Source organism: Canis aureus, chromosome 17 (genome assembly GCF_053574225.1).
Source record: "Canis aureus isolate CA01 chromosome 17, VMU_Caureus_v.1.0, whole genome shotgun sequence".
NCBI lineage: Eukaryota > Metazoa > Chordata > Mammalia > Carnivora > Canidae > Canis > Canis aureus.
In genome coordinates, this window is record NC_135627.1 from 8,852,645 (window position 1) to 8,875,603 (window position 22,959).

At 39.9% G+C, this 22,959-nt stretch overlaps 1 protein-coding gene and 1 long non-coding RNA gene across 2 annotated transcripts in view; one reads left to right on the forward strand and one right to left on the reverse strand.

The window, feature by feature from the left end:
• Window positions 1-2,344: 2,344 nt before the first annotated feature.
• Window positions 2,345-21,714, forward strand: LOC144287744 (uncharacterized). The gene is made up of 7 exons (XM_077855013.1): window positions 2,345-2,724; window positions 4,954-5,043; window positions 5,197-5,356; window positions 6,063-6,167; window positions 19,071-19,160; window positions 19,490-19,641; window positions 21,218-21,714. The coding sequence occupies exons 1-3, from the start codon at window positions 2,529-2,531 to the stop codon at window positions 5,259-5,261; spliced, it is 351 nt and encodes a 116-aa protein (XP_077711139.1). The 5' UTR covers window positions 2,345-2,528; the 3' UTR covers window positions 5,262-5,356; window positions 6,063-6,167; window positions 19,071-19,160; window positions 19,490-19,641; window positions 21,218-21,714.
• The window catches only part of LOC144287746 (uncharacterized), a 31,833-nt gene continuing 21,895 nt past the window's right edge, over window positions 13,022-22,959 (reverse strand). The window contains exons 2-3 of the long non-coding RNA XR_013355512.1: window positions 14,313-14,431; window positions 13,022-13,977 (exon numbers count right to left, since the gene is read on the reverse strand). This is a non-coding gene — a long non-coding RNA (uncharacterized LOC144287746). The remainder of the gene's footprint in view (window positions 13,978-14,312; window positions 14,432-22,959) is intronic.

Genomic DNA, 22,959 nt, shown 5'->3' on the forward strand with positions numbered 1-22,959 from the left:
GAATTCTTATCCTATCTAAAAATCAAAAAGTAAAAGTTGCAGAATTAATGCATATCATACCATTCTCCAGAGTGAGAAATGAAAAGAGAATCTTCTCCCAATCATTATACTGTGGAACCCTTGAGGAATACCCCCAAACCTCACAACGTCTAGTATTTACAAGGATGTTCCTTCAACAAAAATGACTTTGTTTTCCTGTTTGCATTATTTTGAGCATTGGGAGATCCAATACGAGCAATGCTGATCATTGCTGACATTTTGAAGTTGCAAGATGAAACCATTTAGTTCTTATGAAAGAGACCTTTGCCTCCCAAAACTCACCCTGGTGAACCCAATGTTTGAGCAATACTGTGTATATTTTAACATCTTAAGTTCTCATTTTTTACTTGGATATTTAAAAAGGATGAAGTCTGAAAAAGGATGAACCTTAGCAGCACATAGAGCCTGGCTGGTGAACAAGTCACACGTGTGCACTTTACACACATGCATGCACACTTCCATCAGTTGTATTGCTCCAACAGATGGCTGTTCAACTTCCCCCATCTAACTCCAGAGTTTGCAAACACTATCTACTGAGAACACTCACTACTGTGTAAGGGATCCCTGCTGTGCTAGAGACAACTGCCAAGCATTCACCTGAGCTGTCCCCATCTTTTCCACACGGTAGGTAGAATCTGAGATTTCTGACTTATCATCCTATAAAACTCAGAGCAGGCAATTTAGGATATCTCATAAAATAAAAAGGTTTTAAATAGGGAGACCTACCCACAGCTGTACTCCTGGCCACATTTTATTACAATTTCAGAGCCCAGAAGCCCGGTTTGCATTTCCCCTGCAGCTTGAAATCTGCAAGAGGCCTTTCCCAGCTGAGTGGCCTGCAGCAGGAGCTATGGCCCTTCTCCAAGGAGCACACAGGACGGCACATGTGTGCTGTTTCCAACCGGCCACCTGGAAAAACTGTGAATTGCCCCCACGTGAGGGTTGCAGGTTATGGAGGGGAGGTAGAAAAAGCAAGAGAAAAAAAGAAACAGCAGGTTGTGTTTAAAATGAACTCGACATGTGCGTGGACAATCAGCTGTCCCTAGTCCTCCTTCGATTCCTGCATATGTGAAGCCTTTCCAACCTGAGCTCCCCAAGCAGGTTTGGGGAGAAAGATGGTTTCCTGTTACTAGATGCAAAATTGGGGGTTGGAGGGTGAGCAGAAGTGGAAACGGCTTTTATCAGATTCTCAATAAAAGGTTAAAACCCACCTCGGTAAGTTTAAAATTCAATTGAGTCAGAAATATCCTCTTTAAATGCTCCAGCACAGCTCACAATAATCTCTCTCATATCTGTGTTTTAACTTTGGTTGTACCAAAGGGAAGTTACTGTTTCTTTCTTTCTTTTTTTTTTTTTTCTGTCTCTAAGAAAAGAAAATTAAGGGGGGGAAAGGGGAAAGCATAGAAGAGAGAAAAGGAAGCAGAACTTGGAAAAGAAGACAAATTAACTTCTAGATAAAGAGAAAAGGTAAAGGTTATTCTTTGATTAAAAATATGGATCAAATGAGAAATTGCTGCTGTGTGAGAATTTGAGAGCTAAAGAGATCACTTATGGGTTGCATGGCTGGCTCAGTCAGAAGAACATGTGCCTCTTCATCTCGGGGTTGTGAGTTCAAGCCCCACATCGGGTGTAGAGACTACTTTTTTAAAGTTTTTTTTTTTAATTCAGATGTCTTTGGGGTGCCTGGGTGGCTCAGTCGGTTAAGGATCCAACTCTTGGTTTCGGCTCAGGTCATGATCTCAGGGTCATGAGATTGAGTCCCATGTGGTCAGAGTCTGCCTGTCCCTCTCCCTCCCTCTCTGCTCCTGTCCCAGCTCATGTGCTCTTTCTCTCTCTCAAATAAATAAGTAAATAACTAAGCTTTAAAAAATACAAAATAAAGACATCACTTATTGCAACACTCTTTTAATAAGTGAAAATAATTAGTGATTTATCAAAGAGCATACAGCTAAACGTTTGCCTGGTCACTCCTTCTTCCATCCCCAAATCAGCAGCCAGAAACGTGTTCAGGGTTGAGTGGGCAGTGGCGAATCATCACAAATGCCTCAGCTACTGGGTCACTAACAGTCTCCTTACCGAAGATATTTCCCTCTGCGTTTGTCTTTAAAAATATTATGGGTGCACAAAAGTATGCAGTGGCAACAGGACCAACATGGAGCAAACTCCAGTGCAGCTTTTGAAAATTCTATTTGGTATTTATTTGGTTTTCATACTTTTCTTTCTATTTATCCTTATGCCTTGGGAAGTAAAATAACTGGGTTTGGGAAACATTTTTGGATTTGCTGAACAGTGGACTCCGTTGTTTCATGCACACCTTTGTACCAGTGTGCATCTTATTGTTTAAAAAGATGTTTTTCAAGAGTATGAAGAGATCTGATCAGAACACGCTGGGGTGTCAAGGAATGGTTCATGGATCCTGGGGTCCTCCACAGTGACCTGTGTACACTTGATCTCCAACATTAACCTTCGCCAGCTCTCTTGCAGTGGTCATGAGGAATGTGGGCTGGTCAGAGCAGCCTCGCTCTGCCCTGGCCTTGGCCCTGTCAATGACCATCTCTCCAGAACACGCTTCCTCTCTTTTCTACCTGGCAACCACTTACTTGTATTTCCTCTCCTTCCCTGTCCCCACCGCTGGCAGCAATGCCCCTCTTCTCTGTCATCCACCAGCCCCTAAGGATGTTAAAGGTAAGAACCACATCCTATTCATCTCTGAAGACACAGCTCTTGGCAGAGGGTGTGGCATATAGAAGGAAGTCTTTGACTTTAATAGTTGAACTGTAGATTTAATGAACTAACCTGACAAGCATTTGCTGATCATCTACTGTGTACCTGGTCTGTGCTATGAGGACAGGATGTAAAGATGAATAAGTCACAGTTTCTGTCTACACAGAGCTCTTAGACTAAGGGAAATGAATGCAAATCTGTCACCTCTATGGGAGAAACCATTCTAAGTTTATTCATTCCCTCTGATAATAGTTCAGAGGCTTCATATTCGCGGATAAGAAACCTACCCTTACATTCCACCAGTATAAGAATAGTCTACTATTCTTAGAGGAACTCTCTTAATTGTGTATAACATCTATGCCTAATGAAGGTTTAATAATTTGATATTTTTAAAGTTAAATTCAAGTTAACAGAGGCCTGGAGTTACTAGGTTTGGGGAGAGAAAGTACAGGAGACAAGGGAAGAAAATTAAATATGAGAACAAGAAAAATAGAAAAGATAATCAAATTTTACAGTAGGAGATTTCGTTCTATTTCTTTGTCTCAAAGTGAAGGCTAAGGAGAATTTCCCTTTATTCTTTAGAAAATCCGCAACTGGCCCAGGAGGCCAGGCACGTATTCAGTTCCCACCTCCAGACTCCATTTAGAGCATTCTCCTATTTTTAAAAATGGATTTCTGTAAAATGTTTCATAATGTGGATTGGTTTCTTTGGGGTCTGCCTCTGCACTATAGCTGCATAAAAAAAGACATTAATAACTTCTCCGTTAATGGGTTTTTCAGAGTCTCAAAAGACTCACCTTGTACATTATAACTTCCTCCCACTTAGCCCCCTGGCTAAATCTTGATTGCCCTTGTAAGACATCTTTAGGACATATTGCTGGAGTTAAAGATGGTCCTTCCGAGAAATAAGTTCTCATACAATGTACCATATACGCTCATAAACCAGCTGAGCAGAAGCCCCTTCATCTCATATGTCATCCTACCTTGATCCCATGAAACACTCTGCTCCAGGAGGGCTGACCCTGTCCCGGAAATGAAGAATTTCAGTGACATAGGCCACTGAAGCTCTCTCCTAGACCTGAGGGGTGGCTTCGAACCAATTATTTCACACAATTGCCATTTGCCAGGACACTCTAGTCAGCTTACCCAAGCTTTGTTTCTCAAGGTGACATGTGGTGTGCCTAGGGCAAAGTGGAAGAAAAGACTATATATGTGGTATGTGTCCTATAGTAGTGCCTATCCATGGATACACATACAGGAATATACAGACTTAGGAATGTGTGTATGATATGTGTGTGTGCATATATGTGTGTCTACCATATATGTGTGCATAAATGTACATGTGTGTATGTGTGCACATATGTATGTGTATGTGTATTTCTGTGTATGTGAATACATGTGTGTAAATGTGTATATGTGTGTGCATGTGTATGTGTGCGTATATGCATATGTATGTGTGTATATGGTATGTGTATGTGTGTATATGGTATTTATATATCTACAGCATATAGTAACATAAAGATGGCAAAGGTAGAATCCTGCAATGGGTTGTCTCCAATTTTGCTCCATAGGGGCTGACCCCACAGGACATAAGCCAGTGGAGGGCAGGGACTCTGCTAGCTCATGTTTGTCACTGCTTCTAGCATTAAATCTTAGCCTTGGGCAGCCCCGGTGGCACAGAGGTTTGGCGCCGCCTGCAGCCTGGGGTGTGGTCCTGGGGACCCAGGATCGAGTCCCACATCGGACTCCCTGCGTGGAGCCTGCTTTTCCCTCTGCCTGTCTCTGCCCCCCTCTCTCTGTGTCTATGAATAAATAAATAAAATCTTTAAAAAAATTTTTAGCCTTTTCTGGTTCCCACAGGAATGGTGCCTGCATCACTATAAATGACTGTCCTTGGGACTAGTAACTGCTTTAGTTCAACAAGTAAAACCTGAATTCGGATATAACAAGCAAAGAATTTATGGCTCATCTTGCTGAAATAGGAGTTCCTTGCCTTTTATAACTAACAGACAGCTTTAATCAATAAAAAAAAATCTTTAAAAAGGTACTCCATAGGCACAGACACACACAAGTTTGCATGTGATTTTTAGAAGATCATGGACGCCCAGTTAACTTAAAGTCTCTACTCTTGAAAACAATGTTCAAAAGCAGTTTGCCTCATCTCCTCCTATTTTTCCCTTTTGTCTGCAGCCGCACAGCTCTCTGTGTCATCTTGGTCCATCTTGTCTTCAGTGCTGCCCAGAGAACACTCCCCACCTAAGCCACCACTGAAATTAACAGGTAACTACTGTGGGGTGCATCTCAATGCACTGCCCCTAAATAAATGACAATCTGGTTAACAAAGCAGCACTGGTTTTAGACAGATGACAAAGCATTTATGGCACTGCAATGAGATTCAGAACAGCCATCTCACGCTACTCCCCACTCCATCAGGCGACTGTCCTGCGCGTCTCAGGATGCCTGGCCAACTGACGCTCAGAGGACATGACATGTATTGATGGCATCACGGCCTCCAAGTGCTCCACCAAATGTTCAAACACAGAGCAGGATGAAGAGGAGAGACACTGGGGTGGCAGCCACAAATAAGCAGTAGGTAATGAAGAGTTGCTTCCAAAATTCAGATGCATGGTTGTGACGCAGTGTAATGTGGTAGCTCAAAGCACTGGCTGTGAACTCCAGCAGACCTCTGACATGTATCTGCTACTGCACCCCCTGACCCTCAGTTTCTCCTTTATACAAAATGAGGCTATTGGAGGGAGGGAGGATCTCTATTTTCTAGGGTTAGAGAGAAAGGGAGAGGGGAAGAGTTCCCTGGTGTCTCTTCTTATAAAGACAACAATCCCATCAGATCAGGACCCCACCCTCATGACCTGATTGAACCTTACTTATTTCCCAAAGACTCCATCTCCATGTACAGTCACATTGGGGGTTAGGGCTTCAATATATGAATTTGGTGAGGGGGAGTGGGGATGACATAATTCTGTCCATAGCAAGAGGTAATAGATTTTATGTATTCTGAGCAATCTGAAAACTATGATATTACCTCTGGTTTTGAAATTTTATAAATTTTGAACTGAGAGAAAACAAAATTGAGAAAAAAAAAATCCCAGATAAGAGAAATTTCTTCTCCTTTGTTCAGAGGGAGCCAGGCTAAACATGGGAATTCTTCAACATTTGACCGGCCATGTGAGAGTATTTGTACAGGTTGAGATTTGGGTTATACAGCCAGATGTAGGGCAGAAGGAACACTCCAGCAAGATAGCATGGCCAGGTAAGGAAGGTAGCTCTCTGTACACCAGGCTTGCTTCACACCGGCTGGGCCCAGTGAAGATATCCAGAAGTCAGAATATTTGAGGCTCATATCCCAAAGAGAGTGAGGAAGAAAGGAGGGAATATTTTCTGAGGTGAGTAACACCTGTCTGGTTCTCTAACAAATTGGCATGGTTTTGCAACCAACGGGGGAAACTAAAATATGAGATAAAAGGCCTTCTGCGATTTCATGCTCCTTCCTTCCCTGAGGAGCAAAAGAGCCCTCCCAGAGGCAGGGCAGGTAAGGCTCACATCTACTCTGCTAGTCTCCTCCTGAGGGTTTGAATCCCCTCCCTCTTGCCCTGCACCTCAGCATGCTCCCTGACCCCACACTTACAACAGTGTAACCATTGCCGAAGTTCCTCACACCCTCGTGCCTCAGCTGCCTCATCTACAAGGTGAATATAATATTGGTGTATGTCTCGTTGATTTGTGACAAATACTGAAATCATCATCCTCTGTGCGTTAGTGTAGAAAAGTTTGTGTATCTCTTTTTGAAGTTCTCCGACCTTTATTTCTGCAGTGTCCAGTCAGCTAGCAAGCCCATCTACATATTCTGTATTTTAGAGGGATGCCTGGGTGGCTCAGTTGGTGAAGCATCTGCCTTCAGCTGAGGTCAGGATCCTGGGGTCCTGGGGTCGAGCCCCACTTTGGGCTCCCTGCTCAGAGGGGAATCTGCTACTCCCTCTGCTCCTCCCCTCACTTGTGCACACTCTCTCTCTCTCTCTCTCTCTCTCTCTCTCATAAATAAATAAAATCTTTAAAAATTTTTTTTATTTCAGAGATATTTTTCAACTTTATAATTACATTTGGTTCTTCCATCTCTAATTTCTGTTCTTGCTGTATTCATGTTTTTGTTTAAATCTTTTGTTTAAATATTTCTGACAGGAGTTTTAAAATTCCTGTCTGTTATTTCCATCATCACTGTCATTTCTAGACCTATTTCTATTGACATATCTCTACCCCCTAATTATGGGTCACATTTTTTTTTACTTATTTCATATCTAATAATATTTCACTGGATGGTAGATTTTGTGAATATGATGTTAGAGTATTTTGTTGTCTTCCTTAAGGAGTATTGTGTTTGTTTTGGCAGATACTTGAATAGCAGTGTGATCTTCTAGATGTTTTTAGGCTCCAAGACTGTAGATTCAGAATCGTCTTAATTCTGGGGCTATTTCAGCTCTAGGGCTGAGGCATGAACTCTTGGAGTCTCTACTAAGGCATGCATGATCTTCTGGAGTCTTTTTCTTTTTTTATTCATTTATTCATGAGAGACACACAGAGAGAGAGGCAGAGACACAGGCAGAGGGAGAAGCAGGCTCCATGCAGGGAGCCCGATGTGGGACTCGATCCCGGGACTCCAGGATCATGCCCTGGGCTGAAGGCAGGTGCCAAACCGCTGAGCCACCCAGGGATCCCCTGATCTTCTGGAGTCTTGACTGAACGCCCAGGTATTCCTTCTGACTTGTCAGAAATTGGATGTCTCCTAGTGCTGTGTCAGCTCTGGAAATTATCCATACGCAGTCCCGTGCTGGTTATCCTTGGCCCAGCCTTGTGGAGTTTCATCCTTTGCCTATGCAGCTTAGGGATCAGCCAAAGATCAAGGGCTGACCTACGTGCCGATTTCTAGAGCTCTTCCTCCTAGCAGTTTCCTTCATTAGCACTCTGCTCTGCAAATTCCAGCTACCTCCCCCTCAGGTCAGCACACCTGGCATGTTCTGTTTGTGTTCCCTCTTCTGGTCCTGAGGGCCATGAAGTACTCTCAGACAGGAAATCTGAGACAACTGTAGGATTCACACTGTCAGTTTTCCTTCTTGAGATTGTGCTTCCAATTTCAAATATCTGCAAATGGTATTTCCCACATATTGACCAGTGTCATAGTTGATTACAGCAGAAGGTGTGCCCCATATCACTTTTATGTACCCTTGTATACACAATTATTATACAATGTATCATTGAAATATAACCATTTTTTAAATTAATCTCCAACACCCCCACTAAATCACACCGAGGTTGAGAATTTTTGTCCTTCCTAGATGTAGAACCTGAATCTAGCAAGATGCCTGGTACGGAATGAGCATTAGCACAAAATATTTGTTGAATCGATACATGGTTTCTTCTTCACTCTTGACCCCTTTCCAGGTGTGACTAACAGGCTGACTTAAGTATCTTTTTTTATTGACTGTTTTCCCTTATCATTGCCCCTGCTATTTTCAGATGTAGACATATGTGGCTTAAGGCCTATCTGGGAAGTCTACTCTGATTCCTATTTATTTCTTCACTTGATTTTTTTATTTGGAGATTTTTAACTAGACCATATCCCAAGTCCAACTAGATTAGCAGTAGAGCATAAAAGATGTGGACTTTCTCCCTTGGCCAGTCTACACAAATCAGTATGTGAAAGAATTTACGCAATCCCCAGCACATAGATGGTAGCTAATAAATGCATTATATTTCTATACTGTCAACCAATCAGTCATCATGGAGTCAGAAATAACCATAAGAACCCACCACATCTGGGATCCCTGGGTGGCGCAGCGGTTTGGCGCCTGCCTTTGGCCCAGGGCGCGATCCTGGAGACCCGGGATCGAATCCCACGTCGGGCTCCCGGTGCATGGAGCCTGCTTCTCCCTCTGCCTGTCTCTGCGCCTCTCTCTCTCTCTCTGTGACTATCATAAATAAATAAAAAATTAAAAAAAAAAAAAAGAACCCACCACATCTGCATTCCCAAATACAAGTTAGGAGAAACACTCAGTGGTTAATTTGCCACTCTAATTACATACCTACCTTGCCTTTTACATGCAAAATTCTTAATGAGGTTTTGATCTCTAGTCACTATAAGGGTTTCTGTCCCCTCACTTAATAATTTCATGTTTTATGCTGCTATCTGTTCTTCAGACCTATAAGCTCCTGGTATGCAGTAAGATCAGGAATTGCCAATGCTTATCCAGCACTTGCTCTATGTCAAACACTATCGCAAGTGTTAAATATCTATTAACTCATTTAAACTTCCTGGGGCAGTGAGTACAATTATTATCTTTATTTTAAAGGTGAGAAAACTGAGGTCCATAAAGGTTATCCAGTGTATACAAGGTCACCTAACTAGGAAGTATAAGAGAAGTGATTTAAACCCTAGAACCTAAACTCCTACTTGCTGCAAGATACTGCTTCCGCAGGATAATCTTACATCTTCTCACAATGCTCTAGTCTTCATACACAAATATGGTGTGTCTTTTTAATTGGATATCAGACGAGTTTATGCATTATCCCAGATCCATTCAGCTCCATCTCAGCTCCTCGCTTTGTCTCCTGGCCAGAATGGCTCCAGTAAAGACACATATTTCTACAGTCATTTCTTCCTGTCTCCAAACACCTGACAACTTTCTCAGCCTCTCCAAAGTGCTGGAGTCAGACTTTGTCATGGCTTCTACGCATTCACCCTTGCAAGAAGTACATAGTCCTTGTGCCCAGAGCCAATATGACAAGACCCTTGGAGAGTCTAGCATTCCTAGTAGTTGTCCAGAGTGACAAAATGATATTACTAAGGAACGTGAAGAGTTAATGCCCCGTGGGGAGTACTTTGACCCAAGACAGACAGGAAGAGGCTATCAAATAAATTCCTCTCCCTTCCTCCCCACTTAATTGCTCTAAGGCACAGTAGTGTCATATCACTTCTCCACCCTTCTGGAGACACTTCCTGACTGAGCTATCAACTATGTCATCCTGAGAAACTGAAGCCAACTTTGTTAAGCACCACTTTGAATTTTTTCCTTTTCTTCCTCATCTCACTTTTCTTTTTCCTTCACTCTTGCTTGCTTCGGATTGACTCTCTAATATAACAAAAGCATGCAATCTTGACTTTAGGGCTGTTTTCTCAGGCTAAAACAGCTTGTTTCCTTCCAATAATACAGATTAAATGGTGCTGGCACATATATCCTCTCTCTTAGAATATTAATTAGTTTTTGTTGTACAACAAATTATCCAACACTTAGTGGCTCAAAACAATAAACATTTATTATTTCATTGTTTCCGTGGGTAAGGAATCAAGAAGTGGCTTAGCTCGGTTGCTCTGGCTCAAGGTGTCTCATGAAGTTGCAGTCAAGTTATGATCCGGGGCTGCAGTCATGTGAAGGCTTGATGGGGGCTGGAGGATCTGCTTTCAAGATGGCATCCTCACATGGTTATTAGCAGGAAGCCTCATTTCTCATTGACTCTTGGCCTTAGAAGGCCTTAATTTCTTAGACAATATGGATCTCTTCATTGGGCTGCTTTAGTGTTCTCAAAATGTGGTATTGGCTTTCTTAAGTGTGAGTAAACCAAGAGAGAGTGATAAGGAAGATGCAAACCCTTTCATGCCCCAATCTTTGAAATCACACACCATCATTTTCACCTCATTCACTACGTCTGGTCAACACTCAAAAGAAGCAAAATTCTGCTTTACTTCTTCAGGAAAAATGGTCAAAGAATTTGTGGGAAGATTTTAAAATCACCACACCTGGTTTTTCCTTAGTTGTCAAGAATAAATATTTACAGAACAGACTGCTAGGGATAGAGTCTGCAGGGTGATGCTAACAATCCTACAAAATCATTAAACTAAAGATCATCACCAAATAGCTGTCTTGTCGCATTGTACTATCAAAAATGGTTCAAAGTGGCTTTTAGATTTGAGTATAACGTCAAGGAAAGCACTATGGAAAGCACTATGAAGTCCTCTTATCACCAGCTAAACCCCAAGACCTGACCTTTATTGCCCACCTATTTGTACTCATCAAACTTGGTCCCCCATTTTTCCTTAAGCTCTTCTTTCCATCTTATCTCTTAACTTGGGCAAATGGAAAACAAAACCACCATTCAAGCAATAGTGACTGCCCTGACAAGACTTCCAACTGGACCAGACCACCCAGACCAGTCTGAGCTTAACGCCGGACTCCTGCCAGCACAAATGGAGTAATCTCTAGAGTAACCAACAACTACCTTTGCCTCATTATAATACTAAAATCTCTACCCAAGGAAGAACACAAGCCTCATTTACATAACATATAATGTGTGTATAAGCTTGTTTCCTTAAGATACACTTGTGACCTTATGCCTACATCAATATACAATGACAAGACCTCCCTATCTAAATATTTATCCTAACGCTAAATAAAAGGAACCCATCCTGCCTTGCTTGGGGAGTCATGGTTTTCAAAGCTGTGCCCCATAATCTCATTTGCTACAAATAAAGTTTTCTTTGTGTGACAACTAAACCTGGTGCAGCTTCTGACTCACCATGTAGCCAACTCATGTTGGTTTAGTTAGTCTTAGTATATTGTTTCTTTGTTTCCTCATATCCATGTCTCCATATTATAATCAATATCCCAATATCTGGTCAATCCAACCACCTCTACTATAAACTTTGACTGCATCTATTAGTGACTGTTAGCAAAAATAAATGTTCTCATTTGTCAGTAATCACAAGGTTATTAGAAGAATAAAATAATTTAGCAAGTTAAAAAATACTTTGGTGTACTACTTGGCACAGTAGATGTTCACTAAATGTTCTTCTCTAATCAAAACCAAAAAAAAAAAAAAATCTATACCAACTACCAATCAGCCAATAGCTTTTGACATACTATTTGAGTCACTGCAGCTATGGTCATGTAAACTCTAGATCATATAACCTGATTTATTCCCCTCTGACCTCAACTGGTGGTAACTTGTCTCTTTCATCTGCTATTTTATTGGTACAAAATATATAAAAATAAAATGTCAGTTTGAGCATTTTTCTACTTAACTGTCTTCTTTTCATACTTTGTCTATCCCTTTGCCTTTAACCTTGGTGAAACATGATGTTAATCTCTTTTTCACACTGTAGTTTTAATGAGGTTATTACCTTGCATATCCAATGAGATACTGGCTTATGTCATAAATTTGATACTTCAAGGTATATGCCTTCAGCTGTTGAATTAACATTTAACTGAAAATAAATTTTAATTGCTGATCACAACTAGAACTTTAGATGGATTATTAATAATATTACTATTATTATTTAAAATGACTATTTTGCAGGACACCTGAGTGGTTCAGTGGTTGAGCATCTGCCTCTGGCTCAGGGCATGATCCCGGAGTCCTGGGATCAAGTCCCTCATCAAGAGCCCGATGAGGGATTTGATCACAGGGAGCCTGCTTCTCCCTCTGCCTATGTCTCTGCCTCTCTCTCTGTCTCTCATGAATAAATAAATAAATAAAATCTTTAAAAATAATAATAAAATTAAATTAAATTAATATTTTACATGCAAGTAAGGTAAGCCTTGTGAATAAATAGTCACTAAAAATGTTTCTGTCTTACTAAGTTTCTATGTACAGCCAACTTAATTATTTGTGAAAATAGGTAATAACATAATTGAATTTAATGATCTAATAACTCTATTCTTTTTTCCAAAACTCTTTCATTTTCTCTTTACCACAACATCAAGCTTAAATAACTAAAGTTTCATCTCCTGTTTCTACTATCCATGTTTATAGATGAAGTGCTAATAAATAGATAAGCATCATAATAGGTCAACTAGAAGGAGAAAAGAGATTAGTATACCCCAAAATTAATATTCATTCCCTAAATAAATAAGAATCAACTGCACTTCCTGTTATAACAAAGAAAACAAGAGACTTGCCACAAAGACAATGGTAAGTGATATGCCATCAGATCAAGAAACAGTGTTGCTCACTAAGCCAATCATTTTCAACTCATGTCCCAACTGCAATCTAAGGTACATGATGCAAAAACATTGCACTGGAAAGGATTCCAGAATCAAGGACATGAATGGAGAGAGGGTGGTGGCACATCTTACTCTCTCTAGGCTTTTGAGAACAGCTTCATTCATAATAAATTATGTAAACCATTTCATATCCATCATGTTCACTTAATTTACATAAGCCTCACTTTTGGGCCAACCATACCTTCCATTTCTGGGATGTAGGTTATCATTAAGCATTCACTTCCTGCACTCCACCACCACTAATCCAACTGCCTCTGTGGATTCCTCACGTCACTCACTCCAGAAAGAGAATGGCAGAAATGAAAGAAGTTATATGGAAAGTCCAAGCATGAAAAGGAATAGAGAAGAAAAGACAGCCATGCTCCATGAGAACAGTTAGGGATGATCATAGCATAAGGGAATTGTACTTTTTAAAGGGAAAAGAATAATGCAAGTTTTTGATGTCCCTGGAAATTTGCCTGGTAATTCACTGCCTTAAGGATGGACCCAGCTTGCCTTAAGGGTATATACTCAAGGGCTAGGGAACAGGGCAAATGGGTTTCGACAGCTGGCTTACAACTAGCTCTACCTGTCAGCTCTGGAAGACATTTCTTTGTACAAAGCAGTAGCTTTTCTATAGAAGGTAATGTTAAACGAACACACATTCCACAAGCATGCTTACCCAGTATCTAGTTTATGAAGGAACACTGTAGATTTATTGTTAGCACGTACTGTTATCTCTACCAAGTGACACTCTGGCAGAGAACTTGACACTCCTGGCCCTTTGGAGGTTAGCGCAAAGTACCAGTCTCACTTATCAGGGAGAGTCCAACCTTTTCTCTCAAAGAACCAGGAAACTACTCCACAGTTATTTCTCTCAGACACGGAGGATCCCTGGGTAGTCACAGAGGAGCAGTTTCTCTCCCCTGCCTCAGTGCAGCTCCCCAAGCACAGTTATGCCTCCAGCTGTCTTCAGTACCCATTTCTTTAATGAGTGCTTTGCCTTTACAAAGCTGACTCAGACAGATGCTCAAGGGCCCCATGCTTGATGTGCCTTACATCTTGAATGTCCTTCCAAACAAATGCCTAGTAGCTGAGAGCCCCATTTATTGAAGAGATGAATGCATTTGTTCCCGTTACAGAGCTGCAGGCAAAGTCTAGCAATCTGGAAGCAGGAAGAGGAAAAAAAAATCTTTGTATTGTATGGCCTAAGCATGACTTCAATGTAGCAAGGCCAACAAACTGACAGGGTCAAAGAAACTTACACCAAAGACCTTCTATACCAATTTTAACATAGCCATGCAGATAGTTTGATTAAAAAAAAAAAAATCTGTTTTCAAGACTGAATCTTAATCTTGCAAATTTCTAATCTAAGTAACTATTCATTTATGTTAATAAATGGGTCCTTGATGAGATCCAAGTACAATTTTACCAGCATTTCTTTGATTTTAATATTGAAACACGGGATTTATTATTTTTTAAAATTCCTAGACCACTTACCTACATAATTACCTCTCTTACTATACAGTTCTTCTTTATAAGATGAATTAGAACTTGACCTCTTCCAGGCTGTGACAGTGAGTGAATCATTTCACCTCCATCTGCCTCAATCTCTTCACCTATGGGGTGAGGATATAATATTGGTGCTGAGGGAACTTAAGTGTCGTCGATACATTGAAAAGCACACAGAACCTAGGCAGGTGTAGACCTGTGCCATTTTCAGTTGAAGATGGCCTCAGAGAGAGAGAAAAAAATTCAGGTTACGATATCTCAGACTTTGATATTATATAGAGAATTAAATAAGTGTTAGTTATTGTTATCAGCCAAATGTCTAGCACCCAATAGGACCATGTGCCAGGTGTCCCAATCCTAGATATTCTTATCTCACTGTATCATGTTTCATCAGTAATGTCCCCACCATCAGCTGACTCCTGACGTTTTAGACTTTGTGTCTTCTCTGGTACCCAGGCGTGATGACAAGTTTGACTTCTGTGATCCTACTTCTCAAACTCTCCAGAAATGGTTTTGTACTTCTGGCTCAGATCTCTTCTAGTTGTCTTGAGTAACTTCATGCAATACCCATCCTCCAATGCTTCCCTCATAACACCTTTCCTAAAATTAATTAAACAAAGATGCGCTGGTACCTATGCATGTAAGGTACCTGCTGAAGTGCGTCCTGAGCAGGCACGAGGCAAATCAGCACAGTCACATCTTTGGAGCTTGTTTGAACTCAGTCTTTCTTCCATCACTTGGCAGTTTAAAAAATGACAAATAATATTTTTAAATGTTGCTGTCATTACATTCAAGGAGAAAGAAAATTTGCCACCAACTAGATGGCAGCCTTGGCACATGCTCTAGTCCATTCCCACTTTCTTGCTTCCCAGAAAGTCCAGAACAAAGGAAGCATTTAAAAGATAAATGAGACACCTCTAAAACAGGAGCAGCAATGAGTTGAGTGGTTGAGTCTAGCCAGGCATCCTTGAAAGCCAGCAGCAGGATACTGCACGATGTGTGCCCTCCAGTCTCCACAGCTACTACCACCAGCCTCCTTTCTTCAAAAGCCTTCATAGATTAGCCTCAACCTATCTTTCTGGCCCGATCTCCTTTGATGATCCAAATACATAACACACTCCAGCAAGATTGGAGTATTCGATGTTCCGCAGTGATCTTTCTTGATGACTTGTGATATTATTTCCACCAGAAAGTTCTTTCCCACTTCTCCCCCAGCCTTGTTAATTTTTCCATATCAGATTTTACTTCCTCCATGAGCACAATCACCGTGTCCTCCCACTCTAGCAACAAGATGTAATCTCTTTCCACCTAATCTCTCTTAGCACCGTGGGTGTACCTCTCCTTGGGCCCTTATTCCATTCTGCTCTATATTATAATCATTCACATATTGAATTGTTTCCCTTACCACCATCAAGCTGTATTCACCTTGAGGGGAGAGACTGTATCATTGTATCCCCTGCCAGGCCTAAAACAGAGCTTGGCATGCTGAAAGCACTGAGTAAATATTTTTCATGTTGAATTAAAGATTGTATTGTGGATAAATATCCTTTGATTTACTTTATATTTATTTAAATTTATTTTGTTCCATTTTGCAAATATTACTGACTATATCAATTTAATATTTCTTTTTTCCCTGTTTTGTTCCTGTTACTGGCCATGAGCAGTTTTCTCAATATACTGTTTATGTGCCAAAAGCCAAAAAAGCAGAAAGAGCAACAAAAAATGGAGAAGCAGGACTTCTTTTTAATCTTGATGTTTTTTACATTTTCAGGTGAAAGTCCAAAAGTATCTCATGTTCTCAGATAACCTGCATACTGCACAAGGCTATGGTTCCACTGGAATAAAATGAAATTTTAAAAGCCAGGTTATATTATTACTCTTTGAGACCATACGTCTTAATTATCCTTTAGTTTATCTCTAGTCTTTCATCCTCACAAAATTCAGTGTTCTCTTCCTGTTATCATTGTAAACAATTCACTTCACAAATGTAGAATAATAAAATTGGGCTTTATAATAAGAAGTTCTGGATGCTGATAGAAAATAAATCATATCTCTTTGTTCTCCCTGAGCCTGGCTTCTTTGTCTCTGTGGTTTCTTCTCTCTGGATCTGTGCCTTTTAAATGCCTTATGATCAAAAAGTGGGAAGGTGGATGGGCACATGGGTGTCTCAGTTGATTTAGCATTCAACTTCTGATTTTGGTTCAGGTCATAATCTCAGGGTCATGGTATGGAGCTCTGTACCCGGCTTGGCAATGAGTCTGCTGGAGATTTTCTCTCTCCCTCTCCTTTTCCCCTCCTCCGCCCCACTCTCACATTCTCTCTCACTCACTCTCACTCTCTCTAGCTCTCTCTCATGCTCTCTCAAATAAATAAATAAATATTTTTTAAAAGTGAGAAGGTGGAAAAAATGAGAAAAATGACTTCAATATGGCCAATTGGGTAGGGTGACTTTGTAGTCAATATGTTAGGTACAGAGCAAAGGAATGTTCATTTGAGAACCATCTCAAAGGTGTCATCTTGTATCTCAACAGGAACACCTGGAAGGATGTTACTATTTTTGTTTAAATGGATTTTTATAAGGTTCATCAGAGCCCAGTATATTATAGTAAACAGATGATACTCAATACAAACCATGTGATGAAGATAAAAACTCAATATTTTTTGTTTTCTCATTATTTAAAAGACATTGAATCACTGAACCACTTGGAAAGAAAGAAACAAAAAAAGAAAGGCAAAAAGGGAAGGAAAGTGGGAGGGAGGGAGAAATGCTGACCTCGGGAGAGTGAGCTCAAGCTGTCTCCTATAATAAGTAAATTGAAAAAGCGAAGGGAAGACTTTCAACTAACCTACACAGCACCTGTCAAAGTCTAGGGTTGAGTCTATCTAAAGAAAACAATATGGTCGGTTTCTACATTAAAGAGCTCCAATAAAGCCATTTGAAATGTTTAAATGGTTGTTTACTGTAACTCACTTATTTCGTAAACACTTAGCCACATGCCTATCTGTGATATAGTCCATGACATTTAAGGTATCCTTCCAGATTCAATGACCAAAAAACTAAGTGTCTAAGAAACCCTTCATCCTTTGCCTTATATGGCACTTCCATGCTGGGGAAAGGAGTAGACAACAAGATTGGGTGAAGGGTGTTCAAAAATTGGAATATACATTTTTAAAGAAAATCAGCAAGGAAAAGGGACTACTCTGGTCACTATCCTCTAACACAATTCTCCATTCAAATATTCCTACTCAAAGACTCAAGTTTTCTTAAAAGCAGAAGTTTCCTTAAAAGCATGCCTCCCTCTTTTTCTCTTGCTATTTCCTTAACTTAAAATTCCTTCTATTCTCTATTCCTCTTATTAGGATTGCCAGATTTTCCAAAGAAAAATACAGGACATCCAGTTTACTTTTATTTCAGTTAATTACAATTTTTTAGTAATATATATATTCATGCAGTATTGGGAAATTTGTACTAAAAAAAGATTCATTGTTTATCTGAAACTCAAATTTAAACAATGAATCATTTTTTAGTGTAAGTATGTCCCAATTATTGCATGGGATATTCTTACCCTGAAATTTTATTTGTGTTTTATCTGAAGTTCAAACTGAACTGGACCTACTGTATTTTATCTGGCAGGTTTGCTCTTAGGTAAATTCTATCATTCAAACCCAGATTAAATGCTATTTCTTCCATGGGTGCTTCCATATCCATCTTATTTTGAAAGGATTCATGCATCTATTTATTACTCCCCAGTCTAATATATATTGAGCACCCATTTTCCTCCAGGAACTGTTAGTTACTGGGGATAAAAAGCAAACAAACAAAATCCATAGCTAACAGGCAGAGGATGGCCTTGAAGGCAGGCAATAATGACCCAGAAGAGTAAGTGTCATGAGAGTGAAAGACGCACAGGGTGGGCCACAGAAAATCCGTAAATAAGCCTCCTTGAAGGACTGCAGGCAGTCACTCTCATCCTCTATCTAACTCTATCTTATATTAACACTTAGAACTATATCTGTTTCTTCTCAGCCTCTTCCTGGTGTCGTACTCTGCCTGTAGTAGGTACTGATACTTGTTTTGTGTAATGAAGCCCTTTTTTTCCCGTTCACTTGCTCTTCTTTGGAGTTTTTAGAAAGATAACCACAAGACTGAGTTTAGTTTGTTTCACTTCAACCATAGTGAGAAATCACCCATTTTCCAGTGTACAAAATGGGTCAGCATCACTCTGTGTGCTTCACATAGTCACCTGATCCTCACACTGTCTCAGTGAATGAGGTGCTCTTTATATGCCATTTTATGGAAGAGGAAACAAAGACACAAAATGGTTCATTAACTTGCTCCAAATCACACAGATAATAAAGGTGAAGCTGAGATTCAAACCCAGTTGACTGGCTTCAGAAAGCTGTGTTGCCACTCTATGATGGAGGTGATTTTAAAAATTAAAATTAAATAAACTTTGGATTTTTCTGTGGACACTTTATTTGTTCTCTTTTTTAAATTTTTATTTTTAGGGCAGCCCAGGTGGCACAGAGATTTAGCACCTGCCTTCAGCCCAGGGCGTGATCCTGGAGACCCGGGATTGAGTCCCACGTCGGGCTCCCTGCATGGAGCCTGCTTCTCCCTCTGCCTATGTCTCTGCCTCTCTCTGTGTGTATGTGTGTGTCTCTCATGAATAAATAAATAAAATCTTAAAAAAAATAAATTTTGTTTTTAAAAAGAGTAATCCTTATGTTTCTGATGATCCACAGATGAACTGTTTAGGCTCAAATACAATTCAAGAGAAGAAAATTTAAGAAGAAAGCTAAAACAGCCTTTTTCAAGGAACCATTTAACTGAAGGTTAGTTATCATGGAGTTAGAAAAAGTAAAATCATTCTTCAACAGGTGTTATAAAATTTAGAGAAAACCAAACATGATGCTGAGAGACAGACATAGGATGGAGTATTGTAACCTTATTACTTGCCTTATAAAAATACAAACTTAAGTGTACTAAATGTCCTAAATCTTATGACTTCCAAAATGTGACCTGGAGAAGCCTACTTGATGAATGTTAAAAATTTCCACTTTTCCATTTGCATAAAATGAGGATATTTAAAACATAAGAGATTAATTTGAAAGCACTCAAACCCACACTCGCTAAAAAGGATACTGCCCCTTCTCTCTTCTAGATGACTGGCACTTCTAGCAAATATATCCTGGTTAAATTTCATCTACATGGATACAAAGAGATTTCTGTCTTCAGGAAATCACCTCCCAGGCTGCTGTGGCCTGGTCTCAGTGTTTATGTCCCACTTGGTTTGGTGCCATACATCAGGGGAAGGTTAGCTCAGTATAACTGTTGCTAATAAATAATGGTGTTAAAATAAGTAAAATTATGGAGAAGAGCTGTTTGTCCCTACACAGCATTCTGATACCAAAGCTAAGACTTTAAAGTCTGTGAACTAAAATATTGTCTATGGCTTCTTTCACTTTCTGAGTCAACAGACAGTGCAGAAATGGGAAATTATCATAAAAAATTATATTTAATACTTAATATAAATCCAAAGCTTCCAAATCTCAAAAATAAATGAAATTCTCTTACTTTGGGCAAATATTCCACCATATAAATTAATGGGAGCTTCATATATAATTGATAATAGTGTGACATTTGGAAAAATATAAAATGTCAACAGAGACATCTTGAGTAAACATGTCACAAAAGTCTTCTTTTATAACAATAAAAGATAAATCAGTTTGGGGGAATAATAGAATCTCAGAGGTTGAAAGAACTTTAAAGGTTATTGAGTTTACTACCCCAAGTTTAATATACTCTCCAGCATCTTCTCCCACACTTCGGTAGCTCTGGCCCAGGTACAAGTGGACTGTACAGTATTACCCCAGAGTTTGTACCTACATTTCCACTCAGGAACCATCCCTGAGATTGATTTACTGACAACAAGAAAACAGGGCCAAGACTGGGCAGGGACCTTGAAAGGAACCTGTTTCCACTTGTCCCAAAACAAACAATCCTCTTCATCTTTCTTTTAACTTGCACCCACTTTGTCCTCCATGCCTTGGAAAGAATTTGGGCAACTGAGGAAGCCCAATGGGGTGAACCAAGAACCACAGGCAGGAACACTGGCACAAAATGAGAGCAAGGTCAAAAACAGGTGTGTGTGAGAGTCGGTGGGAACAGCACAGAGTTTTCAAGGAGGGCAGCAAGTGTCATCACCACCATCTGGAGCTGAGAAAAAGCCATGTGATCAGAGACTTCTTTTTTTCAGTCATGGGAAAAAATAAATAAATAAACACATAACATGAAATTGACCATCTTTTCCAGTTTTAAGTGAACTATACATTAGTGTTAACTACGGGTGCATTAGTGTTAACTACAGATCTCTAGAAGCTTTCATCTTGCAAAACTGAAACCCTACCTTCACTGAACATCAACTCCCCTCTTCCTCTTCCTCTTCCCTCAGCCTCTGGCAACCCCATTCTATCTTCCCTTTACATGGGCTGACCACTTCAGATACCTCATGTAAACAGAATCATACAGTATTTGTCTTTTCATGATTGGCTTATTTCACTAATTATAATGTCCTCAAGGCTCATCCACGTCATAGCATGTAACAGACTTTCTTTCTTTTTTGAAGCTGAATAATATTCCATTGCGTGCATATGCCATCTTTTCTCTGTTCATTTACTGATGGGCATTTAGCTTGACTTCATCTCTCAGCTATTGTGAATAATGCTGTAATGAGCATAAGTGGGCAAATATCTTTTTGAGATCCTGTCTTCAATTCTTTTGGATATTATTCAGAAGTGGGATTGCTGAATTATATGGTAGTTCTATTTTTAATTTTTTGGAAATCTCAAGGCTTCTCTTTTTTAACTATATTGCTATGTGTTCTTTTCAGCTGCCAATTCTTCCAACTCCGGCTCCTGGGAAGATATTCTTAACACTATCCAGGGACATCTGGCAACAACCTTCCTCTGACTCCTCCTACACAGATTAGTGTCAATGCTGAGAGTAAGTCTTTTGGCATCGCTCTACACAGTCCTCCAAAGATAAAGCCCAGCTCAGTTATTCTTTGCCTACTACCTTAGGATGGAGAATATGTTGGTTCCTCTAATAATTGTTTCCCAGTCTATATTGCAAGAAAGTCTATAGGGACACAATTTCTATTTCAAAGGAATGATCTCCTTCCCCTCTTCTTTGGAGAAAGTAGTTTAGATATTGTTAGTTTAAAAAAAAAAAATTCTGGGCAGCCCTGGTGGCTCAGTGGTTTAGCGCCACCTTCAGCCCAGGGTGTGATCCTGGAGTCCCAGGATCGAGTCCCACATCAGGCTCCCTGCATGGAGCCTGCTTCTCCCTCTGCCTGTGTCTCTGCCTCTCCCTCTCTCCTCTGTGTGTCTGTCATGAATAAATAAATAAAATATTTAAAAATAATAATAAAAAAATAGAAAAGTATTCTTTGGAGATATTTGATATGAAATGTGTATAAATATGTTGTTTATGTGTATAGTAATTTATGAACGTAACTTACAGGATTAGGTAATGCCCACCTAAAATCTCAAATTCAGGTATGCCCTGTGAATTAGATTACTGAATAAACACATCAGGGAAATGGCAAGTTTTAATGTTTCTAAGTAGAACTCTGAAAAAATAGAGCCTACTAGCCCAATAAAGACTTGACTTGTGTATTAGTCAAGATAGCTCCAGAGAAATAGAACTAAGACAGAAGGATGAGGAATTAGCACATGTGATTACAAAGACCAAGAAGTCCCCAAATCTGACATCCACAGGCAGGAGACACAGGAAAGCCAGTGGTATAGTTTAGTCTGAGTCCAAAGGCCTGAGAACCAGAGAAGACAATGGTGTGAATCCCAGTTTGAGAGGAGAAAATGATATTAGATGGACTCTGCTTAATTACTTGAGGCAGGGGGGAAAAGGATGAATTCCTCCTTCCTTCTGCCTTTTGTTCTATTCAGGCCTTCAAACTATTGGAGGATTACCACCCATATTGGGGAGGATATTTTATCCTCCCCAAATTTTGAGTAGGTGGATCTATTCAAATGTGAATCTCATCCAGAAACACCTTCACAAATACAGCCAGAAACAATACTTAATTTGAGAACGCATGTCCCACTCAAACTGATACATAAAATTAACAATCACACCTGAGCATCAAGAAAATTTTGCTTAATTGGTGCATTATTCTGCAGAAGAAATGTGAACAGCAAGGGGCCAAAGAAAGACAAGTGCAAAACAGAGAAATTTTCCAGTGTTTGTTGAGAATGATTCAGAAGAAAAAAAAACAAAACAAAAAAAACCCAGCAATACTGAACCCAAAGTGCTCTTTCTAGAGCTGGAGAATCTGAAAAGCAGGAAGAGCTCCCTGGATTTTCCAGAGCCTCAGGGTAATCTCTTTCTCTTTGTTCGATATCAAGGAGCAGAATTTTTATTACCCCCAAGGTATCCTGATAGTTCAAAGGAGGTATCAGATGGAGGCCACTGGAAATAAATTTTCTTCATTGTCAGTAATGGTTTGTCACTATGTTCGTGCATCAATCTCTTGTGAGTTGGTTTAAGTTGTTAGTCTCTGGGAAGTTGATAAACTCTAACCACTCTGCACCAGCAAACCAGAAGACAAAACCA